The sequence below is a fragment of the Toxotes jaculatrix genome, chromosome 5 (genome assembly GCF_017976425.1).
Source record: "Toxotes jaculatrix isolate fToxJac2 chromosome 5, fToxJac2.pri, whole genome shotgun sequence".
Classification (NCBI taxonomy): domain Eukaryota; kingdom Metazoa; phylum Chordata; class Actinopteri; family Toxotidae; genus Toxotes; species Toxotes jaculatrix.
The window spans coordinates 10,590,608-10,606,105 of record NC_054398.1 but is presented as its reverse complement, the minus strand read 5'-3'; the positions used below and the strand labels follow the sequence as shown (position 1 = coordinate 10,606,105).

General features: G+C 40.6%; 1 protein-coding gene across 3 annotated transcripts; it reads left to right on the top strand.

Moving 5' to 3' along the window:
- The first annotated feature begins 253 nt into the window (after positions 1-253).
- Positions 254-13,936, top strand: cd44b (CD44 molecule (Indian blood group) b). 3 transcript variants are annotated; one of them, XM_041038895.1, is made up of 8 exons: positions 254-637; positions 7,982-8,147; positions 8,580-8,722; positions 8,895-8,954; positions 10,268-10,639; positions 11,482-11,559; positions 11,731-11,809; positions 12,009-13,936. In XM_041038895.1, the coding sequence occupies exons 1-8, from the start codon at positions 571-573 to the stop codon at positions 12,220-12,222; spliced, it is 1,179 nt and encodes a 392-aa protein (XP_040894829.1). In that variant the 5' UTR covers positions 254-570; the 3' UTR covers positions 12,223-13,936. The 3 variants fall into 3 exon arrangements, with proteins under 3 accessions (XP_040894829.1, XP_040894828.1, XP_040894826.1); XM_041038894.1 differs by having other exon boundaries at positions 434-637; positions 10,283-10,639; XM_041038892.1 differs by having other exon boundaries at positions 434-637; positions 10,280-10,639.
- The last annotated feature ends 1,562 nt before the right edge of the window (positions 13,937-15,498 follow it).

The following is a 15,498-nucleotide window of genomic DNA, read 5'->3' as shown; positions in this document are numbered from 1 at the left end:
TGAACAAAAGACCAGATGGGCTCTCAGAAACTGTTGCTGTCAGAAACATGAGGAAACGGGGGGGGGGGGGAGAGATCACCTTCTTCTTAGCTATTACAAACTGTAGAGGCTGGAAGAGAGAGGGTGGGGGGGCGGGGGGGCAAGAGAGAAAAAGAGGCTGTATGAGGTGGGGCGGGAGGGGAGGTGGGGCAAGTGTGGGAGAGGCAGAAGGGTGTGTGCTCACATGAGCCACTCTTCCCCTCCTCCTACGTGTGTGCCACTAGCCTCAGTGTCTCTCAGGCAGAGGACAGAAAAGTTGGGGCAAAGTCTGAGTCACCTCCAGCAGCTAGCAGACACTCACAGCAACTCCCACCACAGTACCAGTTTTTCTCTCTCTCTTTTTTTTTTAGACTGCTCTATCACTCAATCTCTCTCTCTCTCTCTCTCACACACACACACACACACACACACACATATACACACGCACACCACCCGTCACTCCTGGCAGAGAGAAGACAGGACCACAGGAGAACTGTAACACACCTTTACTACCAGATACTCACCCAGCCTTTGCCAGACGGTTTACCCAGAATGTGGACGCTTCTCTTGGGGGTCACCTTTGGATTACTGGCCTCCTCCAGGTCAGAACAACTTCAAGGTGAGGGGACTATGCCTTCGCCCTGCGGATGGCTCTTTGTTTGTGGATCTTTTTTATTTTTATTTTTATTTTTTTTACCTTATTCTGCCTAAAGTGTGCCAGGCTGAGCATCTGGCAATTTTGCTTTGTTGCCAGATTTTAGGACTAAACAGTATTGTCTGGATTTTTTTTTTTTCCCATCTTGAGCCAAGTTGAGAATTTGCGTGTCTTAAGGTAAAGAGAGGACAGTGAAAGAAAGAGGCTGTGCTCTGCTGCTGCTGCTTCTGCTGCTGCTGCTTGTAGAATGGATGAGTGGATGCCGGCAAGCGAACGCGTGCTACACCAGCGCAGACAGGCTTACGTCTGGCAGTCTGAGACGACTCCTGATAGACACAAAGGAGACAGGAGCTCTTGCTCACTCTCTGTTTCACACACATTTGCACACGGTGAAGTGAACCTTATTTATCAGGCTTTTGGATGATCAGTCTAGCTTTCAGAAGCGGTCCTTGTTTTCAGATAGAGGAGGAAATCAAGATTTTTTTCCTCTTTTTCCTGTGCTGCTACAGATGGAGTCTGCGCTGCCACGCTTAGTGCTTTATTCTCTGACACAAAGGATGTTCAGCTATCGCTATAGCTTTCCCCCCCCTCAGTGTCTCCCTCTTTTCTCTTTGTGTCTGTCTCACATGTGCTTTCTGTGTATGGTTTTGATTGGATTTGTTGCTCGGAGCGATATACATCTCTGGAGGTGAAGTTGGTACTGAATCAAACAGGTCTAGGGTTTGTCTGGCTTGTTCCCTGAGGAGGTGGTGGTGGGGTTGTTCGCAAAGACTCCCTCTGGCACTGCACCAAAGAACAATCAGCATCAAGCTATAAATTTGACCAGTATTAAAAGACAAATAAGAGGCTTGTATGTACACTGTATGCCCCCCCACGCCCCCAACGGTGCTGCAGCATGTGCTTGCCCCCACAAAGCTTCTTGTGTGCTGAGGACTTGTGAGCTTTTGTGTAAGTGTTTGTCCATGTTTCTCTATGTTTTAATGTTGAGAGTATTTGGTGTCTGGTGAAAAGTGTCTGTAGCTGTGTTTTCAACTTAAGCACATTATTAAGAGCTGGACTTGTGGACTTGTGACCAGGCCAGACGTCCATGTAAACCAGGATGAGATTTATGCAGAGTTTTTATGATGCTGTCTGGATGCCCACCAATAGCATCTATGAGCATGAGTGGTTCAATGAAAACTGTCTGGAAAAAATTTGAGTACTTTTATTAACTGGTATCTTGAATATATACAGTAGTGACTGAACCTGTCCTAAAGGCATTCAAGGCAGTTTTTTTCCCAGTAGTTAATTAAATCAGTTTCATCCATTTAAATTCATATGTGACTCTGTGACCTCTGCATGGAATGTAATAAAAATCCAATTTAAAATAATTCAAAGTCATTACTGGCTTTCAATAATTCAGCTGATCATGAGACTAAAGAATTATCACCAATCTGCGAGACCTTCCAGATCTGATCATTTGTCAATTTTTTGCCTCTAACTTCCAGTAAAGGATTTAACAGTGATGATTTGCATAAGTTTCAACACATCCAAAACTCTCAGTAACTTTATCTGATATATGAGGTCAGTGCTCTTGTATCTGGTTTCCTAAATAGACAGCAAGTGCAGATATGGTAATAACTGAGTCCTGCTTCTTCTGTACAGAGGATCAGTCTCTCTCTCACACACAAACACATACTCACAAACCCAAATGCATGCACTCGGGCCAACCTAACTGCTGGATTTCCTGCGAATGTGGCCATACTTGCCTCCTTGGCGTGAACAACCCCTCCTCCATGCGGCCGTGTTATGTTTCAAGGTGAGGGGTGGTCAGGGACACCGTGGACTGGGACTGGGCCTTGACAAAGAAGGCTTGTACCATCTTCTGCCATCTGAGACTCTCAGACACGTGTTTGCCTCCTCTACCACTCTACCCTCCTACCACCCTGAAGCTGAATGGCTGCATGAACATCTTGTATAAGCCTCTCAGCTTATTTTCTCTTCTTTATCCAGTGCCTTCGACACTGATAGAACTGGTCTTAGTCATGGGATCCACAAATTCCAGGTTTTGTCTCGACCCTTGAGTTGAGCTGTTAAACCAACTCATTACTTTTATAAACCACTGTGTGAGGTTCATGCTTTCTACACGTACTCCCCCTGTCTGATATTCCTCCTCACATACACTAAAGTCTTTGTGTCCCTGGGAAAAGTGCTCACAAAGAGCTCTGTAATGTGCACACATCCTCCGGCATGAGTCAGTGATTTCCAAAATCTCCGTATCATCAGGAATGACAGAGGATTATACTGGATCTATACTTTGAATTAAGAACAAAGACAACGAATGTGCATGTTGGGACAAAAAGGAATAGGTTCCTTATTCCATAGTTTTGCAACCAAGGCACTGTATCAGACAAAATGTTATAGATAAAAACAACACTACTATTAAATGAAATGAATAGTATGATTTTTTTTTTCCTTTCTGAGAATTTGATGAGAAGATTGATATGACATGTTGGTTTGTTAAGTGTGGAGCTAGAGCCATGGATGATTAGCTCAGCTATTAGCACGAAGACTTGAAGCTGAAGGGAACAGCTAACTTGGCAATGTCCATTTTTACATTTTTGTTTGTGTACACATTAATTAAATGTATGCTAAGCTAGGCTAACCACCCCCAGTTCTTAGCAAGAAGGAAAACTGTAATTAAAGCCAGGTGTCAGTGAAAGGACCTCTGTAGTGCAGGAAATGTTTTGAAGTGTACCATTTGCATTCAAGTCTCCTTTATCTTCAAATCTGAATGTTTGACAAGAAAGTAGAAGGTTGGATTTCCTATCACAGATCATCCATTTGGATTCACCGAATCCTTTTTTTCTCAGATGACAACTATGGGACCAGTATTTTGTAAAAGTTAAACGTTAAACTAACAACACTTGTGGTTGTTTTCAACAATATATAATGGGCGAAGGTATAGAAGGCAAGAAAGGAAGGAAGGAAGGAAGTAGCATATCAGAGATGAAAATCATGTAGTGATTGTCCTTGTGACTTTCAGGCGTGTGCATGTGTGTGTGTGTGTGCATGAACACAAACATATATTTTGCACCAAATCTCATGTTTCACCTATCCCACTAGCCCTGGTAGACCTTAGCTATGACCAAGGAAGTGAAAGGCCTGCTTGCTGACAGAGCAACTTCACTGTTTCACAATATCGTTGGAGTGACGGTAACAAGCTCTCTTTCCAAACCAGCTGATGAACTATGGCTAAAAGGATGTTACACTAGGAGGAGGAAATATACAGTAGCTTCTCTGTTCAAGCATGAGATCCCACGCCCAGGATGTTCTCAGAAAACTTTAGCGAGAATGTCTTCAGTAAGGTGTATCTAGGAAAGACGAGCAGAAGGAGAAAAATGCGTATGAGGGGATAAAGTTAGAGTTATTCATCTTGACATCAATATACTGAGCATACTGATTCTCTTGCTGTGCTCCATGCTGTGTCATGGCTCTACAAAGGTTATGACTCAAGGAATCATCAGCCAAAATTGGAGAGTGTTTGTGTGCATGTGCATCTGTGATCCGCCTGTGTGTTTGCGCACCTGCATGCAGCGCGTAATTTGTACTTTATTGCTGGCACCGAAAAGACAAACAGAGAGTAATGAGAGAAAACAAGAGAAAGGGAGAGAGTGGGGGGAAAGTGAAGAGAGAGTTAGGCTTGTCTATTGCTTCTAGAGCAGCTGGAGTTTTTGGCAAGACGCTGTGTTAAAGCTCCCTTTCTCTCAGGTTCTGTACACCCAGACTTTGCAGTCTCCTTGGTTTCAACTCCATTAGGTGACAATAGAGCCTTTGGGAGAGTCAGTACTTTGGCATAGCAGGCCTGTGGACCACATAAAGACACCCATGACCGTTCCCTCTGCATACTAATGATTACTCCACAGATTCATGTCAGCCCCCTTTTCAGCTCACTGATGGTAAGCTGTGCTGTCTTTGATCTCCCTGGGCAGGTTTGCAAGGCCTGGATTCTTGTCTTGTTTTTCACCCCTTTACTTTGCCATGTGGCAGCATGTGTTGAGGTTCTTTCAGGTGTGTGTGTGTGTGTCTATGTGCGTATATGTGTGAGGGAGAGAGAGAGAGACGGATTGAGAGAAAAATAAAGAAGTGAAACTGCCTTACAAAACAAGTACTGGCACAGACTCTTGTTGCCAAGCTGCCATTAACAGCAGAGAGCTCAACTTCCTGCTGCTACTAGTGCTCTGTTTACTCATAGCAGCCAGTGGAAAAGTGGATACTCATCGAGTACCTACAGCTGGAATGTAACTATCTGTAGTGGGGGAACTACAAAAAAAGACACACACACACACACACACACACACACACACACACACACACACACACACACATATATATATATATATATATATATATATATATATATATATATATATATATATATATATATATATATAATTTTTTTTTTTTTTTCCTCATCTCAGTATTTCATCATTTGCATGTTGCAATACAAGAGTCAAGACCAGGATGCAGCCTGAGAAATCTCTCAAGTTCGTTGCTAAACAGATCACTTCCTTCTTTTCTGGGTCTAATAGAACAATTTGGCAGTTATTCCTGTAGGTACCATGTGATTACCATGTGAGCACATTCCCGAGACAGATAATGTATAATATGATCTACAACAACACAAACTACTGCAAAAAATACAATAGAGCTTAATTAATTTCTGTGAAATGTAGTATTGAGTGTAAGACAATTGCATTAGATTACAGTTACATTGGACTGCATTATAGTGAAGCAGCAGGTTGCACAGGTTTTCACTAAGTGCAAAAAAAGTTTTTTGTTTTTTTTTATTTCTTTGAACTGCCACTTAAAAAGAAAAAGGTAAAACAATATCAGAAAGTGTATTTTAGTACCCTAGCAGGATGTGTCTTCTCGGTGTGATTGCAGTTTAGATTTTTGTTTACCTATTTTCTATGCAACTAGGAGGACTTGACAGTTGAAAGCAGGAAGCTCAGCAATGTGACAGATGCTAAATGTCATGTGTGATCTTCCTGTACAAATCTGATGTTGCTGCCAAGTGACACCTTTCACAACTCATGTGTCTGTCACCATGGTAGCATAGTTAAACAAGCAGCAAACAGATATGGGGTTCTTCTGCCCATGTGGGGATTTCAGTAAATTTTCATCTGACAGTCTGTGGTGTTTGTGGTGGTAAAGGATCCTGCTTTTTTTCAGCACAGTATATTAAAACCCACAGCTCTTCAGTTTTCATCTCCTCAGTCAAAAGTATTTGTTAAACCTCCACAGAATCAGTTTACCGATCAAATCTTCAGAATGTGAATGTTAATGGATTTTTACAACTTCTGCTGTTTCACACTAAATCTAAAATTTTATATATATTACATATATATGTTGAAAGGGGGTCTCTAGAAGCACTATGGAGACAAAGTCATGGGTTAATAGTGCGAGACCTATGTGTCCCCGTGTGACTCTTTACAGATGGCGTCTTTCTTTTTCAGTCTTGATACAAATGCTCACCAGCTCTTATCAGGAAAATCCCCACGTGACATCTAATTCTTGCCAGTTCAAAACCGCTGCTTTTGTTTATGTGAGGAGAGTGCAAGTGTGTGGCTATTTGAATGAAGTGATCTACATGTATACACATACCCCTGCCAGCACAGCTGCTCATTTACTTGGCTTAGTTTGAATTTTTCTTTTCATTTCGATGAGGCAAAGCAATTTCCCTGAAGTTTCTCCTTTAGTCAGGCAAACTACAGCCAAGAGGATAATATTATACACACTGTGCACAAGAGACATCATTTCATTGTACAGACTTTAATCTGTAACTTATACAAGATAATTTGTACCAAAAAGAAAACAGGTTTTGAGAATTACTGGTAAAACAACCTTAAATTCTTAAGCTCCTGTTGTGGAGGTAATATTGGCACATGAATGCTTTTACCAAGAAAAGTGAAAGTTTCGGGATCAAGATCACTTAGATGAATTCATACTAGAGGAGGATCTACACAAACCAAGGGGATTTTTCACTGCCTGGCAACCCAAATGTTGCACTTAGTGGTACATTACTGACCAATTAAACATCCGGAAATAATTTATAAGCACAAACAAACAGTCACAACATAAAAATTCTTCATAATACGTGTCTTATTAGAAAAGGGTATCAAAGTTTGTCCAGAAAGCAAAGTTTGCTTTTGTTAGCTTCTGACACCGTAACGAGTTGTATGCAGTGGATGCTTTCAGCCATAAAATGCAGCTGTCAGTGCCGAGTATTATATCTGGGTTAAACCTCTACCTTTCTGAAAAAGGGGTCAATTACTGTAGAGAAAAGTACTGTACGTGTATGATATATACACTTTACACAAAATACACATATACAAAATACACACTTTACACAAAATACACATAAAACTGAAATGAAATCTTAGCAAGGCCTGAGGGCCAAACACAAAGATGAGTGTACTGTCTCATGATCTTCCTCTCCCAGAGAGCTCACCAGAACAAACCAGTCTTCTCATGACTCACACTTGAATATTAACACGAAACACACCACACATGCATAAATCAAGACTTTACTTATAGAACATTATATGGCTGTGAAAGGACTCACATGGATTGTAGCAATGTCTCATAGAAATTAGTAAATGAGGCTTCTGAATGAAATACCGTTGCTTTTGTAGTTGAATTGAGTGGAAAGCTTTGCAGAAATATCCCAAACATATTCTGCAAGAAAAATATCAATGAGCTGTAAGGAGCTCCTCCTTCAAAACTATTAAATGAATCCTCAGCTTTCTCGTATCGATTCCACAGTGTATTACATTAATCAGGACTAAATAATAATTCCCATTGTATAAACCACAGCATCTGCATCCGTCCTGTGGTCAAAAGAAACATGAGTCTTAAAACCAAATTCTCTATTTCAGTTTCTGCTTGTTATGAATATGGTTTTGAGCTGTTGAGGTCTGAAAACATGAACAAAATGAAATGAATTGTTGATATTATGTTTATTTAAAAAAAAAAAAAGAAAATCAAAGAAAAGGCATAGTAAATGTGATTCTGTTATTAGATCTGTTCCCAAGTGACTTGAACAATTTCTCATTTCATCCAAAAATACTGTTTGTCCTCTGTAGCAAAAGAGCTCTGAAATGAAAATTCAGACAATGACTTTGTTACTGGCTGGAATTCTTTGGAAAAAAAGAGCCAGACAGGCTTCATAACCTGCAGGCTACAGCCACCCACATGTACTGTATCTAAATGATGATGAATCCTGTAAAACACTTAACCTGTTGTGTTCCTACTCCTTCCCTACAGTGAATTCACGGACCTGCAGCTATGCCGGGGTATTTCTAGTTGAGGGAGCAAGCCGTCACTCCCTGGACTTTTCCATGGCTCAGAAGGTGTGTGAGCAGCTGGAGACCACCTTGGCAAATCCTGACCAGGTCCAAGAGGCCTACAATAAAAGCATGCAAACCTGCAGGTAAAACCACAAGCCTTTGTCTAATTATCATTGGCATCAATTGTTGTGAACAACATCTTTTTAAATGAAGACTTAAAAAAAAAAAAATTTAAGATGTAAGATGTATTTTTTTAAAAATGCAGTGCATCTTCAGCTGTAGATGCACTTGGTCACCATCATTACACTTCATCCAGAGATGTAAAACTTCCAGTCTTCCAGTTTTGCAACATGGATATGTCACGTTTGTCATGTGGAAGTAAATCAAGCAAACCTCTGATAAAGGAAACCACCGTCTGCTTCTCAGCTGTGAATCAGTTCAGTTGTTAGTATGATGTAATGTGTTTAGACATGGCTACCTGGAGACAGATTGCATGCTGCATCAACAAATGTCTCCAAAATGTGAATAAGAATAAGAATATATCTTCTAACAATAACACTACTGTGTCCACTCAGGAACGGCTGGATCAGCAATGGGAGCATTGCCATCCTCAGACATGAGCCCAATGAAAAATGTGCAAAGAACATGACTGGCTTAATTTTTCAGTCACGAGTGAGAGCTGAAGAACACTTCGATGCCTATTGCTATGATGACCAAGGTGATTATAACCACAGAAAATAGTCAGTTGCATACCATCTGTGCAGTGCGCTGCTAACACTCAAATTGCAAAAGTGCCATATTAAATTACAGCCTCCATCGCCTTGGCACATTTGTCATTTGCTTCTCCATTTTGGTAACGTCTACTTCCTGTCCCCCTCACCTCATTCCAGCTGGGCCTGAGAAGAACTGTACGAAAAGGTTTGTGTTATCTGGACCCTCAGATGCATCAGGTCAGTACAATGGGCCCATTTACCCTTAACCTGTTCAGTACCCATTTGTCACCATATATCCAAAGTTTAAGCACTAATGTAAACTAACAGCCAAAGCTCTTAAATGATAGTTTAACAGCAGTGTAATCTGTTTCTGTCACTAGACCTAATGAAATATTTTGTTATTATAATTATAACTGGTAGGATGTCAACTTTTAAAAACATGCAGAATTTCCAGATTGTCACATTCAGTTGATAATGTATGTTGTGGAAAAAGGAAAGATGAAAATTAAATCTCTATTACAGGATGCACAAACTCTCTGCATAATTATTTGAATAACAACAGAAGGAAACCTCTCAAACACCACCTCAGTTTTGTTACCAAACAATTCCATCTCTATAGTCAACACCAGCATCCTCTTAGCTCCTAGCTGTGTTACCTGAGGTGGGACATACAGTTCACCCAAATCATCTTTGGCTGAACAAGAAGGAAAAACAGCTGGGTGAGGTTACTCTTTACGAGCACCTTGAGTGCTAATGAGGGATCAGTTTCCCAACGACTGGGTGTTTTCTTTTTACTGAAAAGCCTAGACCATTCATGAGCAGTGGTAACATTTTACACAGCTACACTGCAGGTTATTAGGCTGTGTATTATCTGACAAGGAAATACTGCATTAACAGAGTAATGATGCTGAATGCTTTATAATAAAAAGTAGCTCTAACATGTTGCAGTATATACTTACAAAGGGATGTCACACCATTGAAAATACAAATAGCACTGAGTAGTAACACAGATGCTATCAACAAATACTACCGTCAAAAGTACTGTGATTTCAGAGACAGATCTTCATTTTCTCATTTTCTCATTTTATGATTCAAAACCAAAACTGTGATATCTTTTTTAAGTTTAAAATCTGGAGAGAAGAGGGCTGATTAACGCCAAGTTTACCAAGCAGGATGTGATTCATTTTGTACTGTTATTTATATACGGGCCATTGTGTTTTTTAAAGGGTTCTCTCACTCTCTCTGTGCTGTGACGTTGTAAGAGGAATGGCTCAGCATAAGACTGTGAGAAACTCAGCTTTACCGAGAGTCTGCCATGCATGTTCATATATAAATGTCTTGTAATGTAATTATTAGTGTAACATAAATGTTGGCATATTCAGACTATGTTTAAGGCCCAAATGAGAATATGATCAGACTTTATAACACTATAAAATGACATCTAGACAGATGCCACCATTTCGCTAAGGCATTTCTAATGTTTTTCTTAAGTCATGTCAAAATATAGGTGACTGTAACCATACATAACCTTCTCTAACCTTCACCTCTTGCTCCAACAACAGCAGAAGACGAGGCAGAGCCAGAGTCCACTGCAAAAACACATCTCGAGGTTGCTTCTGAGGATGGTTACTCCACGGTACCTGGAGATGATGCTCATACGGGAATAATAGAATTTACCACCAGTCCCACAGAAAAGATTACAGAGGATCCCACTTGGGATCACGCTACGGGAGAAAACAGCACTGCGCCGTTCGCTTTCACTCCTGAAGACCTCGACCAGCCCACTGGATCTGGGATGTCACCACCCTCCTCTGAGGAAGAAAGAGTCTCTCCAACGGCCCCTGTTGGCGGCCCAGTGAAAGAAAATGAAAATGAAAATGAGCAGCAGAATGAGTCTGTCGGGGATGATGCCACAACAGAGTGTAAGAAAAACAAACACAAATCAACCAGTACAACAACAACTGCAACAGCTACAAATCAAAGCACAAGGAGAGTCATGTTATAAGATTAGAACTCAAGAAATTATGCAAGATCTGGGTAAAATAACAACACCTGACAATGTAATACAATCCTGTATAATATCTATGCAATTCCAAAAAAAAATTAAAACATCTCACAGGTGAAAATGATATTCATGTTTTTGTGGAGACTGTATCAAAGAGAAAAAGAGCTGATTCATCTTTATAATAACTTTTGGAATACATTATGTGGCAAGTTTTCTGTTCTCTCTTCTCTTCTTGAAGAACAGCACAACCTGAGATCAGATGCAACAGGCTTTGAGAGGACTGGAGTAACTTTAAGAACATAGGATGCCCCCTTGTGTTAGTTTGAGCTGTGGAGTGAATTTGTTACAAAACAGGCCTCAGTTATTTAATCACTGTGTACACATACAGGAGGAATTACAACCAGGGTCAGAGTATTAAACAAACACACAAAAGTGTGTGTTGAAGGCTTTGCTGTATGCACATATGTACACATATATAATATATATATACACAGTTCAGCTTGCTGCACAGATAAATTCAAATCAAATCCATAAAATCCATAAATCAAATTATGGTTATGTAGCTTGCAGTATCAGTAGTAAGAGATAAAAATGCACATATGATTTAAGAAATATAAAGACATCTTCTGTGATACAGCCACAAATATAATTGAAGATTTCATCTAGATTTATGTTTTAAACATGCTTGTATTTTTAATATGTCAGTGAGTAAACTGTATCTGAGATTAAATGTTTACCTTTTGTTTTATTGACATGCAGCTCCGCAACAACGTAATGGCAGGATGGCAGGTCCTGATGTGCCCAAATCTAATGAAGAGGAGAGCAGTGGTTCCTTGAGTAAGCAGCCACGTTACTTTACATATACCTCCAACATAGTGATCGCAGTCAAATAAGACCATGTTGGGAAAAGCACACTTCTAATTGAACCCATTCTTTACTGACAGTGATTCTTATTTATTACTGACTCAGCTTTAATACTGTCGACTCATGACTTATTTCTCCCTCCAGACTGGCTGGTGATCATTGCAGTGATTGTGGCAGTTGCTGTTATTCTTCTTGTATGTGCAGCTGTTGCCAAAAGAAAAAGGTATGATCTCAAATGCTGATTTAAAAAAAAAAAGATTTTACACTAATAGTGTTGTCATGTGACATGTTTTGGATTCTGCTTTACTGTTAACAATAAGCAATGTTCAGAGTTCCAATTTTCACACATTTTGCTGCAGACTGAGGGATGGCAAAAAAAAAAGATCAATAATTAATAAATGCTTCTCAATGTGCATTTGCAGCCTGTGCAGCAGACGACAGACCCTGATGATCACATCGAAAGAGGGCGGTGAGGGAAACGGGGCGGCAGCATCTGCCTCCAGCTCCCACGCCCAGGAGAGAGAGCAGGAGATGGTGACCCTCATGAACAAAGAGAAGATCCAGGAGAACGGCAACACAGAGGAGTTCACCGTCATAACGCTAGAGGAGTCGCCAGATAAAGAACAGCAGGCGTGAGAGAGGAGTGTAGAGTGTAGGTGAAGGCAGGAGGGTAATCGATAGGAGATGGTTGAGAGAGAGTAGACAGGTGGGGGTAGGGGCTCCAAACGCTGGGGTTTTAAACTGCTTTAGTGGTCAGCAATGAATGGACGCTGAGTAAAGGTCTGTGTGTGCGTGTTATTTAGGAAGATTGTCTAACTGAAGTGTTTTCCTGGGTCTGAAGCTGTTGCTTCTCAGTGGGACCAGGTCTTGCAAACCAATATGTGCAGCATTTCGTTTTTCTGGTATTCCAGGTTAGTTAGGACTGAATGGCGGTCAAAGTGTCAGAGTGTCATGCATGGAGGGGTATCATGCATCAGTGCACAGCAGGGTGTGTGAGTGTTTTTTGTGTCAGTTCTTTGTGTTTGTGAGGTTGTATTCTTCTTTGATGATGGGGCTGAATAGGCATGGGTTTAAAAGGGAGGGGGTGGTGCGTGAGGGTTGTCATTTGTGATGAACATATTAATTACAGATTATTCTTCTTTTTAATAAAATTGATGAATCCTAAAATGTAGGGCCTATCAACCCATATAGGAAATACTAAATCAACAATGAAAACTGGGTTGTTTTATTTGAGCTACTGCAGATGGAAAAAAAAGATTTTTTTAAACAAACAACTCCCGGTGATTTCTTTGTGTTTCCATTATTTTATTTGTTTGTTTATTGCTGTAACCTTGTGTATATTTCAGACATTGCCTGTGGACTGGAGTTTGGTTTTTCCATTTTCAAGAAAACTAGGGATGTCACTACCTTAATTTATGCAGCATTGAGTCCCTTTTTCTTGGTCTCTGTATATAAAGTATGTTTTGGAAATGCCTTAGCAATAGCTGCCAGCGCTTTATTTTATTTTTTTGGTAGGAGGGGACTTTGTGTCCCTTTTAGATAAAGGAATGTGTCAATTTTGAGAGTTATTTAATAAGAAAACTCTGATGTAAACAATTGTGAATGGATTTTGCAATAGTCAAAGCAGAGTGGATATTGGATGAATCAGCTTGATGTTTAGCATCCAAAACTGTGCAATCTGTGCACCACTGAAGTCATTTAATATGGTATACATTTATAGTGAGTTGGGAACATGACGCCATGAAGTCACTGATGTTATCCTGAGGATAAGAAGAAGAATAATAATGATGATCTATACAAACTACATACACAGTGTGTACATTGATTGGGGGGAAAAAAGCATGTACGCAGGAAAGAATTGAACTGTATCTGTAACAGAGTGACCTTTTTTTAAAATGCACGATTTAAGCTCAGTCTCTTCAAGTGAGTGACAGCAACTTGTCAGTTGCTCTAAACACATAGAAATGCAAAGTTTTACTCCCACGAAAGAGTATGTTACAGCGTTGCCTTTATGTGTATGTCACTCACACACGTAAACAAAATGCTGCAGTTTTTTCTACCGACCTTCTCCTTGGTGTAATATATCATACATTGTCTGATATCAATATCAGTCCCACTGTGACAGCTAAATTTCTTTTTCCTGTTTTTCCAATATAAAGCTGAATTAAATACAGAAATTGTACAGACATTTTTGCATCTGACTTGTTCCGTTGTTTTGTTCCTGCTTTTGCTCTTACATGATTCATTTTGAGGGGAAGTAGTGAACTAGTGTAGGCAGGTTTTATGAAGAATTAACGATAGATTTCTCTGAAAAGATTTGTCATGAACGCAATAAATGTGTATGGATAGAGATGTGCTGGTATGTGGTGTTCACTCAGTGATTACTCTGTATGTGTGAAGACAAAGGGGGAGCGAGTGAATGGCATGACAGGGGATGTGAGTAGTTACATTGCCCCCACATAAGAGGAAGTGGGGTTTCCATGGCACCGGGGTCGTGATGCAAGAACATGTTAACTCAGTAAACAAAGACTGAGACAAAGATGGCCATTTTGAAAGATAGAGATGGCATCTTTCCATACAGTTTGAAACTGTATGCAGTGTAGTTAAACGTTCATTGACGAAAAAGCACAATAACTGCTTTTAGCATTTATATGTTATGCACACTCAGTCACTGAATACTGTTCTAAAGCTGATCAGGAGCAATGCTGCCATCAAAAATGACTTATAGTACTGGCTTTCACTCTTAAGAAAAACATGCATTGTCTGGGTCACTTATCACTTTTGATATGTTGCTGTATTTTTGCATGTACTTACTAAAGCTTTAAATATCTTTTCTTCATGTGATGCACTGAAGATTGATGGCTTTATATCACAAAGGAGAAAACATGATTCATTTTTTTTTACTTTTACTTTTTTTTACTTTGTTTTAAACCAATGTTTTCATTTTCATATTTTTGCTTTGATTTAACGTGTTCCATAAAAAAGTGTGCTGTTTTTAGCTTGTTTGTGGCTAAAATTATGCTTGACAAGTGCACTTTTGCTCAAGTATTAACTTCTGAACATGGGGTTTATGTAATGGCTGTTGCCAAGTTTTCCATTGTAGTGGCACATCATCATACTGTGTCTCGTTTATGTTCACCTGGTCCTGGTTACTTAATGTTCCTCAGGGGCGGGCTGGCCATCGGGAGGTTCGGGAGGTTTCCCGAACGGCCGGTCTGTTCCCGGCCGGTCGTCGGAACGTTTTTTTTTTACCCCATAAAATGCAGCATCAGTGTACAGCAGCAGCCTGACCTCGCAGCCGCAGGTGGCACAAAGTGGAACGTTAGACGGTGATGATTCCGCACCGCTGGACTGGGTCAAACTAATATTTTACATATCAAGGGCGGATACAAGCGGCCCCTCCTAATTTGAGCTGATCCTTGTTTCTACAGAAATGTAGACTTTTGACAGTTTGATGACTGACTGAGCGGCTGAGCCAATCACATTTCAGTAGAAACAGGGATCAGCTCAAACTGGGAGGGGCCGTTCGTATCCCCGCTTAATATGCAAAATATTAGTTTCACCCAGTCCAGCGGTGCGGAATCATCCCAGTCTAATGTTAGGTTCATAGACTGTATAAAACATGGACGTAGCACCCGTGACATCACCCACTGGTTTCGGGGAGTCGGTTTTGTGACCAAACCATGGGCATTGGAGCTGCGCCATCTTGGATTTTAGTGGGAGTGTACTTTGCATATTTGGCGGAGAAGCGGTTACTCCACGGGTCAGCCGGCCGAGAACCCCCCCCCCCCACTTAGCTCGGAGCAACCGAGCTAGCATAATGCTAATCAGCTAGTCAGCTAGGCTAACAACCTAAGCGGCAGCTACACACAGCTACATCCACCAAACGACAGTCCCTGAGTCCGATCCGAC

Coding starts and splice junctions, on each gene's coding strand:
- cd44b (XM_041038895.1), top strand. CDS start 571: ATGTGGACGCTTCTCTTGGGGGTCACCTTTGGATTACTGGCCTCCTCC. Junction 638..7,981: donor CAGGTCAGAACAACTTCAAG/GTGAGGGGACTA, acceptor CCTTCCCTACAG/TGAATTCACGGACCTGCAGC. Junction 8,955..10,267: donor TGGACCCTCAGATGCATCAG/GTCAGTACAATG, acceptor CTTCACCTCTTG/CTCCAACAACAGCAGAAGAC.